Source organism: Chelon labrosus, assembly GCF_963514085.1.
Source record: "Chelon labrosus genome assembly, chromosome: 7".
NCBI lineage: Eukaryota > Metazoa > Chordata > Actinopteri > Mugiliformes > Mugilidae > Chelon > Chelon labrosus.
This window is the reverse complement of record NC_140343.1, coordinates 199,327-215,263: the sequence shown is the minus strand read 5'-3', so window position 1 is coordinate 215,263 and position 15,937 is coordinate 199,327. Positions and strand designations below refer to the sequence as shown.

The 15,937-nt window shown below is 46.1% G+C and overlaps 1 protein-coding gene across 1 annotated transcript; it reads left to right on the top strand.

Moving 5' to 3' along the window:
- Window positions 1–2,999: 2,999 nt before the first annotated feature.
- On the top strand, window positions 3,000–13,103 carry plppr3b (phospholipid phosphatase related 3b; the record flags this gene model as incomplete). The annotated part of the gene is made up of 7 exons (XM_084547498.1): window positions 3,000–3,421; window positions 3,685–3,870; window positions 3,993–4,119; window positions 4,907–5,102; window positions 5,181–5,238; window positions 11,113–11,286; window positions 11,703–13,103. The coding sequence occupies exons 1-7, from the start codon at window positions 3,320–3,322 to the stop codon at window positions 13,101–13,103; spliced, it is 2,244 nt and encodes a 747-aa protein (XP_084403624.1). The 5' UTR covers window positions 3,000–3,319.
- Window positions 13,104–15,937: the final 2,834 nt, after the last annotated feature.

Genomic DNA, 15,937 nt, shown 5'->3' with positions numbered 1-15,937 from the left:
GGGAACAGGATCCGCGCCACCGAACCGAGACTGAAACCGAGCTGCCGTGACCCGAACAGACAGACAGACAGACAGACAGACAGCAGCTCTGCGGAGGTTCGGTTCTACTGCTGGACGAGAAAACGTGACGAGAATCAAAGCGGTGGAAGAAAAGAGGAGGAGGAGGAGAAGAGGAAGATCTGATCAGAGGGTCTGAGGTGAGAGGAAGCGGAGACGATATGTTAGTGTGTATATGTTAGTGTGTATATGTTAGTGTGTACATGTTAGTGTGTATGTGTTAGTGTGTATGCGTTAGTGTGTACATGTTAGTGTGTATATGTTAGTGTGTATATGTTAGTGTGTATGCGTTAGTGTGTACATGTTAGTGTGTATATGTTAGTGTGTACATGTTAGTGTGTATATGTTAGTGTGTATGCGTTAGTGTGTACATGTTAGTGTGTATATGTTAGTGTGTATGCGTTAGTGTGTATGCGTTAGTGTGTGTTATATATTTGCTGCAGAGCTGCATCAATAAAGAGACTGAACGATTAACCTCAACCACTCACCTGATGATGATGATGGTGATGATGATGATGATGATGATGATGATGGTGATGATGATGATGATGATGATGATCTCTATGTCCATCTACCTGGTCTTAAAATGTGTCTCCACCTGGTCTCACCTGTCCATCTACCTGGTCTTAATATAAATGTGTCTCCACATGCGTCCCCAGCCAGCACTTGAGATCTGATCTCAGTTTGTGTGTCTGTAAATCAGCAGCGCCATCATGTGGTCAGTAGAATATTGTAGCAGCTGCTGTCTCTAATGGATCTCTACCTACCACTGGATCAGAACCATCAACAGCTGCTTGTTTAGTTTGGTTCTCAGCTCCAAGGCCAGAATCTTTTAAAAGGCTCTCATTACTAATGAACAGACATCACTGATTCATGTGATCATTTCTACTAGTGGTTGAATGAATGAGTTAAACTCCTCTTCCTCAGATCAGCCCTGTTGAGTAGGTGGTCTTTAATGTGACCCAGGACTCATTGTGTGTTCACACTACCAAAGGAAGGAGGTCACATGTGTCCCAGACCACCTCCACATGTGGACTGATACCGGATCAGTGTTCACACCTGGGGCCTCATGTACTAACAGTTGCCTAGATTTCCTTGTAAATCGTGACGTAAGTTCAGATTTAGAAGCATTTCGAAGCACATTTCCTTTGTACATCCCGATTGAACGTACCCGACTCCTCCTTGTCCACGCCCATTTTAAATATGGAAATTATATTTAAATTGACTCTGCACTTGAGATTCCCATCTCTGCGCGATCAGAAAAAGAAAACATAAGAATGAGGAAGACGGGAAAGAAGAAGAACTTCACAGAAATAGAATTGGAGACGCTACTCACTGGAGTGGAGATGCGTAAAATGTGTTCTTTGACACGCTGCCACAATGTTTACTTGCATTTGCGCATCACGTATGATCTGCACACTGATCGAATGAAAATGTTTCCTGTTGACATTTACAAATTCATGCGATGGCGCTTTTATAGCAATGTGTGTGCAGTCGTTAGCTCTGATTACAGTCAGAAAACCGTCTCTCACTGCAGATTGCTCTTTAATGTTGACCTGTTCAGATGCATTGTGGGTATTTGATATACCTGGCTGACATGAGGATAATTCCGTCCCACACTGCTTGCATGGATCTGCTCAGGGTCGACCGGCACAGTCCCGATCGGTCGGAGTAATAGTTTTCACATTGATGACAGTTTCCCGGCATCATCACCTCTAAGTGTCGCCAAAGGATCGATATCTGTAGAATCCTAAGATTAAGATTAAGTTTAAGTGTCTCTCGGCCAAGTATACTTGTGTATACAAGGAATTTGGTCTCTGCATTTATCCCATCCGTGAATTAGTGAACACAAAGCACACAGTGAGGTGAAGCACACACTAACCCGGAGCAGTGAGCTGCCATGCTACAGCGGCGCTCGGGGAGCAGTGAGGGGTTAGGTGCCTTGCTCAAGGGCACTTCAGCCGCTTTCTACCGGTCGGGGGTTCGAACCGGCAACCCTCCGGTCACAAGCCCAAAGCGCTAACCAGTAGGCCACGGCTGCCCCCTACTTACGCCAGCCACGTCGTTGGCGTAGGGACGTACAAAATTCCCGGACATTTCACTCTTGATACATCTGAACTTTTACGTGAGCGAGTACTTACGTAACGTTTTTGTACTTAAGCAACATTCGTACATGAGGCCCCAGATCAGTGTTCACACCTGGACCTGTTTAACCTGGACTCTAGAGACCAGATCAGTGTTCACACCTGGACCGGTAACCTGGACTCTAGAGACCAGATCAGTGTTCACACCTGGAACTGTTTAACCTGGACACTAGAGACTAGATCAGTGTTCACACCTGGACCTGTTTAACCTAGACACTAGAGACCAGATCAGTGTTCACACCTGGACCTGTTTAACCTGGACACCAGAGACCAGATCAGTGTTCACACCTGGACCTGTTTAACCTGGACTCTAGAGACCAGATCAGTGTTCACACCTGGACACCAGAGACCAGATCAGTGTTCACACCTGGACCTGTTTAACCTGGACTCCAGAGACCAGATCAGTGTTCACACCTGGACCTGTTTAACCTGGATACTAGAGACCAGATCAGTGTTCACACCTGGACCTGTTTAACCTGGACTCTAGAGACCAGATCAGTGTTCACACCTGGACACCAGAGACCAGATCAGTGTTCACACCTGGACCTGTTTAACCTGGACTCCAGAGACCAGATCAGTGTTCACACCTGGACCTGTTTAACCTGGACACTAGAGACCAGATCAGTGTTCACACCTGGACCTGTTTAACCTGGACTCCAGAGACCAGATCAGTGTTCACACCTGGACCTGTTTAACCTGGACACTAGAGACCAGATCAGTGTTCACACCTGGACCTGTTTAACCTGGACTCTAGAGACCAGATCAGTGTTCACACCTGGACCTGTTTAACCTGGACTCCAGAGACCAGATCAGTGTTCACACCTGGACCTGTTTAACCTGGACTCTAGAGACCAGATCAGTGTTCACACCTGGACACCAGAGACCAGATCAGTGTTCACACCTGGACCTGTTTAACCTGGACTCTAGAGACCAGATCAGTGTTCACACCTGGACCTGTTTAACCCGGACACCAGAGACCAGATCAGGGTGGATGTTGATGTTTGGCCTGAACAGACTTAGTTCTCCAGCTGTTGAGCTGCTTTTAGTTTTAATGTGTCTCTGTCTTTTTATCTCTTTGTTATAAACTTCGTTAAAGATCCTGTTTGTTTGACAGATTGATGAGGATGATGATGATGATAAGTTCCTCCTCTTCTGAGAAGATGAAGAAGAAGCCTCCCAAGGACAGTCTGACTCTGCTGCCATGTTTCTACTTCGTGGAGGTGAGAGGAAGCTTCAATCAGTCACATGACCTCTGACCTATTTCATTTCAACTTCCTGTCTCCAAACAGGAAGTTGTTAATGGTCCTCAGAGCTGACTGTTTGATAGACAATGAACTGCTTGTTTCTATGGAAACAGTCTGTAGACTCCACATGTTGACCAGTGAAGCTGCAGAGATCATTTTGAACCAACTTGATCAGATCAGTGACTCTGGTTGAGTAGAAACGTGTTGACTTGGTTGCTCTTGTTTGTGTTGCTGTGCAGTTGCCCATCGTGGCTTCTTCTATGGTGTCTCTGTACTTCCTGGAGCTGACGGACGTGGTGCAGCCGGCTCAGGTGGGATTCCGTTGCCACGACAGAGACCTCAGCATGCCGTACGTGGACGGAGGAGACGAGCTGATCCCACTGCTGATGCTGCTGAGCCTGGCCTTCGCCGGCCCAGCCGCCTCGGTAACACCTTCATTATATAATAAAACTAAAAGAGGAAACAGCTGAAACCTCTGATCTTGGTTGGTTGGTCTTTGTGTCTGCCGGTGCTAAACCTTCAACAGGGTGCATTTGTTTTGTACCAGATCATGCTGGTTGAAGGAGTGATCTACTGCCTCCAGTCCAGACTGAAGCTCCGCAGAGCGGAAGGAAGCATTAATGCAGGAGGATGCAACTTCAACTCCTTCCTGAGGAGGACGGTCCGCTACGTAGGTATGAGACACACCTGAGATACACTGAGACACACCTAAGACACTCCTGAGACACCTTAGACACCTGAGATACATCTGAGACATACCTGAGACACACAAGACACCTGAGAAACACCTGACACATTGAGAAACACCTGTGACACACCTAAAAGAGATACCTGAGATACGTGCAGCACATATTGACGTCTCACATGTCTGTCTCTCTCCAGGTGTTGACGTCTCACATGTCTGTCTCTCTCCAGGTGTTGATGTCTCACCTGTCTGTCTCTCTCCAGGTGTTGACGTCTCAACACCAGGTGTTGACGTCTCACATGTCTGTCTCTCTCCAGGTGTTGATGTCTCTCTCCAGGTGTTGACGTCTCAACACCAGGTGTTGACGTCTCACATGTCTGTCTCTTCTCCAAGTGTTGATGTCTCACATGTCTTTCTCTCTCCAGGTGTTGACGTCTCACATGTCTGTCTCTCTCCAGGTGTTGACGTCTCACATGTCTGTCTCTCTCCAGGTGTTGACGTCTCAACACCAGGTGTTGACGTCTCACCTGGCTGTCTCTCTCCAGGTGCTGACGTCTCAACACCAGGTGTTGATGTCTCACATGTCTTTCTCTCTCCAGGTGTTGACGTCTCACCTGTCTGTCTCTCTCCAGGTGTTGACGTCTCAACACCAGGTGTTGACGTCTCACATGTCTGTCTCTCTCCAAGTGTTGATGTCTCTCTCCAGGTGTTGATGTCTCACATGTCTTTCTCTCTCCAGGTGTGGACGTCTCACCTGTCTCTCTGTCTCTCTTCAGGTGTGCATGTGTTCGGCCTGTGTGCGACAGCGCTGCTGACCGACATCATCCAGCTGTCGACAGGTTACCATGCCCCGTTCTTCCTGACCGTCTGTAAACCAAACTACACGCTGGCCGGCGCGTCATGTGACAGAAACGCCTACATCACTAAAGACATCTGCTCGGGTCACGACCAGCACGCCATCATGGCAGCGAGGTGTTCACCGTACTTCCCGTTTGTGTTGTTGTTGTGTTGCCAACTGATTGCTGAATGAAATTTTCTCTCTCTTGGCAGGAAGACATTTCCTTCCCAGCATGCAACGCTGTCGGCCTTCGCCGCCGTTTATGTTTCTGTAAGTGTGACAAAAACAAAACCACTTCCTGTCATAAAGATGGTTGTTAATGGTGTGTTGAGATGAAACTTTAGTTTGTCATGAAAAGTAATGACGATAATATAAATTATACTATTTGTCCATGGGTCTGTGACATAAATCTAATTTCATTATGTTTCCAGTCATTTTGATCATTTGTATAATTGAAGTCGCTGAAATTACGTATTTCACCTCGAATTACGCAATTTTGTACAAACTGGGTGAGGCTCGTGTTATTGGCTCGTGGCTAGCTCTCTGTATGCTGTCAATATAATGGTTGTACACACTTGTATCGTATGTCTTAATCAGGGGTCGTGCTAACCGAATATTTTCCGTCATTGACCGTTGTTTTTTAAATGTGACGGAAAAATCCGAAGGCCATCCGTCATTTTGACAGATTGCAATTCACACCCCTGACCACTTGGTGGCGAGTGACCTTATTAATTGGCTCTTGTCTCTCATCGCACCACCTTAGACCTATATGTGTGTAACGTACCTTAAACCTATATGTGTGTAACGTGCCTTAGAGCTATATGTGTGTAACGTGCCTTAGACCTATATGTGTGTAACGTGCCTTAGAGCTATATGTGTGTAACGTGCCTTAGACCTATATGTGTGTAACGTACCTTAAACCTATATGTGTGTAACGTGCCTTAGACCTATATGTGTGTAACGTACCTTAGAGCTATATGTGTGTAACGTGCCTTAGACCTATATGTGTGTAACGTGCCTTAGAGCTATATGTGTGTAACGTACCTTAAACCTATATGTGTGTATCGTACCTTAGACCTATATGTGTGTAACGTACCTTAGAGCTATATGTGTGTAACGTGCCTTAGAGCTATATGTGTGTAGCGTACCTTAGAGCTATATGTGTGTAACGTACCTTAGACCTATATGTGTGTAACGTGCCTTAGACCTATATGTGTGTAACGTGCCTTAGAGCTATATGTGTGTAACGTACCTTAGACCTATATGTGTGTAACGTACCACCTTAGACCTATATGTGTGTAACGTACCACCTTAGACCTATATGTGTGTAACGTACCACCTTAGACCTATATGTGTGTAACGTACCTTATACCTATATGTGTGTAACGTAAATTAGACCTATATGTGTGTAACGTACCTTTGACCTATATGTGTGTAACGCACCTTAGACCTATATGTGTGTAACGTACCTTAGACCTATATGTGTGTAACGTGCCTTAGACCAATATGTGTGTAACGTACCACCTTAGACCTATATGTGTGTAACGTACCACCTTAGACCTATATGTGTGTAACGTAAATTAGACCTATATGTGTGTAACGTACCTTTGACCTATATGTGTGTAACGTACCTTAGACCTATATGTGTATAACGTACCTTTGACCTGTATGTGTGTAACGCACCTTAGACCTATATGTGTGTAACGTACCACCTTAGACCTATATGTGTGTAACGTGCCTTAGACCTATATGTGTGTAACGTACCTTAGACCTATATGTGTGTAACGTACCTTTTAACCTATATGTGTGTAACGTACCTTTGACCTATATGTGTGTAACGTACCTTAGACCTATATGTGTGTAACGTACCTTAGACCTATATGTGTGTAACGTACCACCTTAGACCTATATGTGTGTAACGTACCTTAGACCTATATGTGTGTAACGTGCCTTAGACCTATATGTGTGTAACGCACCTTAGACCTATATGTGTGTAACGTACCACCTTAGACCTATATGTGTGTAACGTGCCTTAGACCTATATGTGTGTAACACACCTTAGACCTATATGTGTGTAACGTACCACCTTAGACCTATATGTGTGTAACGTACCACCTTAAACCTATATGTGTGTAACGTACCACCTTAGACCTATATGTGTGTAACGTACCTTAGACCTATATGTGTGTAACGTACCTTAGACCTATATGTGTGTAACGTACCACCTTAGACCTATATGTGTGTAACGTACCACCTTAGACCTATATGTGTGTAACGTAAATTAGACCTATATGTGTGTAACGTACCTTTGACCTATATGTGTGTAACGTACCTTAGACCTATATGTGTATAACGTACCTTTGACCTGTATGTGTGTAACGCACCTTAGACCTATATGTGTGTAACGTACCACCTTAGACCTATATGTGTGTAACGTGCCTTAGACCTATATGTGTGTAACGTACCTTAGACCTATATGTGTGTAACGTACCTTTTAACCTATATGTGTGTAACGTACCTTTGACCTATATGTGTGTAACGTACCTTAGACCTATATGTGTGTAACGTACCTTAGACCTATGTGTGTAACGTACCACCTTAGACCTATATGTGTGTAACGTACCTTAGACCTATATGTGTGTAACGTGCCTTAGACCTATATGTGTGTAACGCACCTTAGACCTATATGTGTGTAACGTACCACCTTAGACCTATATGTGTGTAACGTGCCTTAGACCTATATGTGTGTAACACACCTTAGACCTATATGTGTGTAACGTACCACCTTAGACCTATATGTGTGTAACGTACCACCTTAAACCTATATGTGTGTAACGTACCACCTTAGACCTATATGTGTGTAACGTACCTTAGACCTATATGTGTGTAACGTACCTTAGACCTATATGTGTGTAACGTACCACCTTAGACCTATATGTGTGTAACGTACCACCTTAAACCTATATGTGTGTAACGTACCACCTTAGACCTATATGTGTGTAACGTACCTTAGACCTATATGTGTGTAACGTACCTTAGACCTATATGTGTGTAACGTACCACCTTAGACCTATATGTGTGTAACGTAAATTAGACCTATATGTGTGTAACGTACCTTTGACCTATATGTGTGTAATGTACCTTAGACCTTTATGTGTATAACGTACCTTTGACCTATATGTGTGTAACGTAAATTAGACCTATATGTGTGTAACGTACCACCTTTGACCTATATGTGTGTAACGTACCACCTTTGACCTATATGTGTGTAACGTACCTTAGACCTATATGTGTGTAACGTACCACCTTAGACCTATATGTGTGTAACGTACCTTAGACCTATATGTGTGTAACGTACCACCTTAGACCTATATGTGTGTAACGTGCCTTAGACCTATATGTGTGTAACGTGCCTTAGACCTATATGTGTGTAACGTACCTTAGACCTATATGTGTATAACGTACCTTTGACCTGTATGTGTGTAACGCACCTTAGACCTATATGTGTGTAACGTACCACCTTAGACCTATATGTGTGTAACGTACCTTTGACCTATATGTGTGTAACGTACCACCTTAGACCTATATGTGTGTAACGTGCCTTAGACCTATATGTGTGTAACGTGCCTTAGACCTATATGTGTGTAACGTACCTTTGACCTATATGTGTGTAACGTACCTTAGACCTATATGTGTGTAACGCACCTTAGACCTATATGTGTGTAACGTACCACCTTAGACCTATATGTGTGTAACGTACCACCTTAAACCTATATGTGTGTAACGTACCACCATAGACCTATATGTGTGTAACGTACCTTAGACCTATATGTGTGTAACGTACCTTAGACCTATATGTGTGTAACGTACCACCTTAGAGCTATATGTGTGTAACGTAAATTAGACCTATATGTGTGTAACGTACCTTTGACCTATATGTGTGTAATGTACCTTAGACCTTTATGTGTATAACGTACCTTTGACCTATATGTGTGTAACGTAAATTAGACCTATATGTGTGTAACGTACCACCTTTGACCTATATGTGTGTAACGTACCACCTTTGACCTATATGTGTGTAACGTACCACCTTAGACCTATATGTGTGTAACGTACCTTAGACCTATATGTGTGTAACGTACCACCTTAGACCTATATGTGTGTAACGTGCCTTAGACCTATATGTGTGTAACGTGCCTTAGACTTATATGTGTGTAACGTACCTTAGACCTATATGTGTATAACGTACCTTTGACCTGTATGTGTGTAACGCACCTTAGACCTATATGTGTGTAACGTACCACCTTAGACCTATATGTGTGTAACGTACCTTTGACCTATATGTGTGTAACGTACCACCTTAGACCTATATGTGTGTAACGTGCCTTAGACCTATATGTGTGTAACGTGCCTTAGACCTATATGTGTGTAACGTACCTTTGACCTATATGTGTGTAACGTACCTTAGACCTATATGTGTGTAACGCACCTTAGACCTATATGTGTGTAACGTACCTTTGACCTATATGTGTGTAACATACCTTAGACCTATATGTGTGTAACGCGCCTTAGACCTATATGTGTGTAACGTGCCTTAGACCTATATGTGTGTAACGTACCTTTGACCTATCTGTGTGTAACGTACCTTAGAACTATATGTGTGTAACGTACCTTAGACCTATATGTGTGTAACGTACCACCTTAGACCTATATGTGTGTAACGTAAATTAGACCTATATGTGTATAACGTGCCTTAGACCTATATGTGTGTAACGCACCTTCGACCTATATGTGTGTAACGTACCACCTTAGACCTATATGTGTGTAACGTACCACCTTAAACCTATATGTGTGTAACGTACCACCTTAGACCTATATGTGTGTAACGTACCACCTTAGACCTATATGTGTGTAACGTACCTTAGACCTATATGTGTGTAACGTGCCTTAGACCTATATGTGTGTAACGTACCTTAGAACTATATGTGTGTAACGTACCTTAGACCTATATGTGTGTAACGTACCACCTTAGACCTATATGTGTGTAACGTAAATTAGACCTATATGTGTGTAACGCACCTTAGACCTATATGTGTGTAACGTACCACCTTAGACCTATATGTGTGTAACGTACCACCTTAGACCTATATGTGTGTAACGCACCACCTTAGACCTATATGTGTGTAACGTACCTTTGACCTATATGTGTGTAACGTACCACCTTAAACCTATATGTGTGTAACGTACCACCTTAGATCTATATGTGTGTAACGTACCTTAGACCTATATGTGTGTAACGTACCTTAGACCTATATGTGTGTAGCGTACCACCTTAGACCTATATGTGTGTAGCGTACCACCTTAGACCTATATGTGTGTAACGTACCTTAGACCTATATGTGTGTAGCGTACCACCTTAGACCTATATGTGTGTAACGTACCACCTTAGACCTATATGTGTGTAACGTACCTTTGACCTATATGTGTGTAACGTGCCTTAGAGCTATATGTGTGTAACGTACCACCTTAGACCTATATGTGTGTAACGTAAATTAGACCTATATGTGTGTAACGTAAATTAGACCTATATGTGTATAACGTGCCTTAGACCTATATGTGTGTAACGCACCTTAGACCTATATGTGTGTGACGTACCACCTTAGACCTATATGTGTGTAACGTACCACCTTAGACCTATATGTGTGTAACGTACCACCTTAGACCTATATGTGTGTAACGTACCACCTTCGACCTATATGTGTGTAACGTACCACCTTAGACCTATATGTGTGTAACGTACCTTTGACCTATATGTGTGTAACGTACCACCTTAGACCTATATGTGTGTAACGTAAATTAGACCTATATGTGTGTAACGTACCACCTTAGACCTATATGTGTGTAACGTACCACCTTTGACCTATATGTGTGTAACGTACCTTTGACCTATATGTGTGTAACGTACCACCTTAGACCTATATGTGTGTAACGTACCACCTTAAACCTATATGTGTGTAACGTACCACCTTAGACCTATATGTGTGTAACGTACCACCTTTGACCTATATGTGTGTAACGTACCACCTTAGACCTATATGTGTCTCCTCTCAGATGTCTCACGTTGCCTTCTGTGTCCCCTCTCAGATGTACTTCAACTCCACCATTTCAGACAGCACCAAGCTCCTCAAACCGGTTTTGGTGTTTGCATTTGCCATCGTGGCGGCGTTGACCGGTCTGACTCAGATCACGCAGCATCGCAGTCATCCCATTGACGTCTACGTGGGCTTCCTCATTGGAGCGTTTATTGCCGCCTACCTGGTGAGAAAGAACCTCATCTCATCCGTTAGGTGTCTCTAAACCAGGAGGATGAACAACGCTGAAGTCCAGTGACTAATTATCAGATGAAGGTTAACAGTTGATGCGTCTCCACTCTGAAACATCACTCCTCTGTTGTCAAGGAAACGGCATCAGTATAAAACCGGAAACAGACGGAGTCAAAAAGTGGCGCAGTGGAACTCAGATCTTTATTTATCAGACATTGGAGAAAAGAAAGAACACCGGGGCAGCATTTCTCTTCCAAAAGTAAAACAATGTGATAAATAAAGACTGGAATGAGTCCAGTGATGTTGAACTCCAGACCTTTAAATGTTTATTCATTCATTTATTTATAAACCATCACTTTTAGTCTGTGATTCTAAAAGCTCTGGTTAATTATTTTTCTCTTCCTCTTTCAGGCGCTTCACGCTGTTGCCAACTTCCAGTCCTCTGATGACGTCAGCCCGGTCCCCCCTCCTCCACCGCCAAAGGAGGACCCTCTCCGAGCGTTGACAGAGCGAGGACACGAGTCTGTCTACAACAAGGGCCCCGCCTCTGCCTCAGAGAGTAACGACGAGATAACGGCTGCTCCGGCCCCCATGGACCGGCTGGAGGGCCTGGGGCCCCTGCAGAGGGAGAAGGGCTCCATGGGGAGCCTGAAGAGGGCCAGCGTAGACGTGGAGCTGCTGGCGCCCCGGAGTCCCATGGGCAAAGAGACCATGCTAACGTTTAGTAACACGCTGCCGAGGGCTAGTATGAATGTTAACGGAGTGCTGGGGCCCAGTGAAGGACATGAGGATACAGTCCAACCCATCCAACAGGTCCAACCGGTGCAGGCCTTGCAGCCAGTGCAGCGGCGCCTGAAGGCTGTGCAGGTTCCCATGGACCCGATGCGGTCACAACAGCTGGTGTCAGAGTGGAAGCAGAAGTCCATGGAGATGCGAGGCCTGGGCCTCCAGGATGAGGCAGACGGTGAAGCCAGCGAGGATGGCTCTGAGGTGGGCTCTGCGGGGACCGATGATAGGGGGTCTCAGCTCCCCGTGTTCCAGCCTGCAGTGCAGTCTGGAAGGTCAAGTCGTAACCCCACGCCACCTCCGGGGGGCGCCAAAGCTGTGGCGACTCCCAGACCTCCACAGATTCCTGAAGCAGGTCCTCCGCCCGTGTCCCCTAAAAGTGCCCTGACCCGGGCCAAGTGGCTCGCTATCCGGGAGAAGACAAGTGTGGAGGGGTCATCACGCAGCGCTGCCAACCAGCCGAGACTAATGCAGGTCATCGCTATGTCAAAGCAGCAGGGCCTCCTGCCCTCCTCCTCCTCCTCCGGGGAGAAGTCTTCTGAAACCACCTCCACCTGCTCCAGCACCTCCTCCACCATCAGCTCACCGCACTACCGCTCCACCTCCGAGCATCAGGGGTCGGGTATCATTACCGTGGACGCCCATGCCTCCCACCATCCCGTTGTTCGAGCCCTGACACCTCCCCAGGCCCCACCCCTCACAGGGAACGGGACACCGTGGGAGTGGGCAGGGTCATCCAATGGGGGCGACCCACGAGACGTCTACGACCTCAACAACAGAGGAGACTCGGCCGCCCACGGCAGCAGCTTCCATCCACGCCGGTCCGCCTCACCCTGCGCCACTGTTGACCCCTGCTTGGCTCCGCCCACATCGCATCCACAGGTGGAGTTCTCAGTGGACGCTCAGCGCAGGGAGATGGCCATGAGACGCAAGACAGCACTAGTTCTGTTAGACCGAGAGATCCGTAACCAGACTGAACAGGAGAACTATTATAAGAGTTTGCAGGGACGGAGGTTCAAGGATTAGGACTAGGAACTTAAACTAGTCAACACTACACGGTGGGTGGAGGTGATTCTGTAGGTCCAGATAGAAAAATGATCAGGGTCTGGATCTTTAGCGGAGACATAAGAAAGTAGCTGGACAGTTTTCATGGCGACTCATTAAGTGAATAACACACACACACACAAGAACCAGAACCCTGCATTAGAATCTGAGCCATACAACAGACTGGATCCATGATTCAAAACCAGAACCTCTTACACTGACTCTATGTTTCCTGGGCCGGTGTTGTAGCCTCTGTTGTGATCGCTTGGTTGCTATAGTGATTCTCAGCATGTTTTGTGAGCTGCTTTCTGATTGGTCGAGGCCGTGAGTCTGTGTGAGAATATTTAAACCGATGAAACACTGATTTAGTTTTAGAGTCTTTCAGTCAGTTTGACTAAAGGACGAAGACGTTTTAAAGCTGTAATATAATATTTTAATGAATTACTGGATGTTGGTTGTTCTGTTGTGAAAACATGAAACCAGAGAGTTTCTGTAAATATGAAGAACTGATGAGTGTTAATGTCTCCGTGTGTTGTTGCATGTGATCACAGTTCATCTCTGAGAGGTTTCCACTGAATGTAAAAGAAAATCTGCTGCTAAAGAATCTGTCAGAGAACCAGACAGAGATGCTGCATGCTGTGTGGTCGCCACGACGACAGAAATAAAACTCTTTGATTCCAGTTTTCTTTTCATTTCTCTTTTCTAAACAGTCGACTGCATTAATTTCCTTGTTCAGAGATGTCCAGTAGTGAGATAAAGATGAAGATGAAGGTTTGATGCTCGACTGATTTGTGGTTCAACTGAAGGAATAAGGTCAAAGCTGCAGATCTGATCTCAGTCACAGACGTGAACCTGTTCTTCTCACAACATGTCCTTCACCTTCAGGTTCAGGAAGCAGTTTCCATAGAAACCGTGACGATGGCCGAGCTTCAGCTATCTCCTGCCCTCACCCTCTTTCCTGTTTGTCGTCTAATGTCTGTGCCAAAGCTGTGGCGACTCCCAGACCTCCACAGATTCCTGAAGCAGGTCCTCCGCCCGTGTCCCCTAAAAGTGCCCTGACCCGGGCCAAGTGGCTCGCTATCCGGGAGAAGACAAGTGTGGAGGGGTCATCACGCAGCGCTGCCAACCAGCCGAGACTAATGCAGGTCATCGCTATGTCAAAGCAGCAGGGCCTCCTGCCCTCCTCCTCCTCCTCCGGGGAGAAGTCTTCTGAAACCACCTCCACCTGCTCCAGCACCTCCTCCACCATCAGCTCACCGCACTACCGCTCCACCTCCGAGCATCAGGGGTCGGGTATCATTACCGTGGACGCCCATGGTAATGATACCCGTGCCATCAATGAGTTTGAGATCATTTTATTCATTCATTCATTCATTCGTTCTTCTGTACCCGCTTATTCCTGTTAAGGGTCGCGGGGTCTGCTGGAGCCTATCCCAGCTGTCATTGGTCTAGAGGGGGGGTCCACCCTGGACAGGTCTCCAGTCTATCCCAGCTGTCATTGGTCTAGAGGGGGGGTCCACCCTGGACTGGATGTTGGTTTATCACAGCTGTCATCGGTCTAGAGGGGGGTCCACCCTGGACAGGTCTCCAGTCTATCCCAGCTGTCATTGGTCTAGAGGGGGCTCCACCCTGGACAGGTCTCCAGTCTATCCCAGCTGTCATTGGTCTAGAGGGGGGGTCCACCCTGGACAGGTCTCCAGTCTATCCCAGCTGTCATTGGTCTAGAGGGGGGTCCACCCTGGACAGGTCTCCAGTCTATCACAGGGCTAACGCAGAGAGACACTCACACCTACGGCCAATTTAGAATCACCAATGAACCTAACCAGCATGTCTTTGGACGGTGGGAGGAAGCTGGAGAACCTGGAGAGAACCCACGCAGACACAGGGAGAACATGCAGACTACACACAGAAAGGAACCAGTCGGCCTGGATTAGAACCCAGAACCTTCTGGCTGCTAACCACCACACCACTGTGCCGCCCTGCAACTGGACTTGTAGAGTGTTTTTTGAGAAGATGTTTCTCTACTCATCTGAGTAGCTTCTTCAGTTCTAAGGGACTGTTCGGAAGTTGAGATTTAAATAAGAACATCTGTGGGTGTAGCCTAGATGAAACATCTTCTCAAAAAAACTCTACTCTCTTACTCTAGCTGCTTTTCTTAAACATATTTTGGACATACCATGTCCTGGATAACTGAGAACCTTCACAGACATACTTACAGTCAACGCCTCAGTCGGTTAGAAAGTGTCAGCAGGACAAGAAACCAGTAAACTCCAGTCTCCAGGTGTAGCTCCAGGTGTTGCTCCAGGCTCCAGGTGTAGCTCCAGGTGTGACTCCAGGTGTAGCTCCAGGTGTGGCTCCAGGCTCCAGGTGTGACTCCAGGTGTAGCTCCAGGTGTGGCTCCAAGCTCCAGGTGTAGCTCCAGGTGTGGCTCCAGGCTCCAGGTGTGACTCCAGGTGTAGCTCCAGGTGTGGCTCCAAGCTCCAGGTGTAGCTCCAGGTGTGACTCCAGGTGTAGCTCCAGGTGTGGCTCCAGGTGTGGCCCCAAGTATGGTTTCAGGTGTGGATCCAGGTTCCAGGTGAACATGAGCAGCTCAGGACTGGAGACTGGTCAGTGAAAGAAACCCGTAGCAGGTGTAGAAAGACTGGACACCATTACAGCTCAGTGAAACCAAAGCATGAGGAGCTCCCCCTGGAGGCTGACTGCAGTATAGGTCATAAGCTCCTCCCCCTCCATGTCAGTGTGGGACTATAGTAGAGCTATAAAACAGGTAGATGAACACTGAACACTAGTGAACCAGTCCGTGTTAGAAACATGCA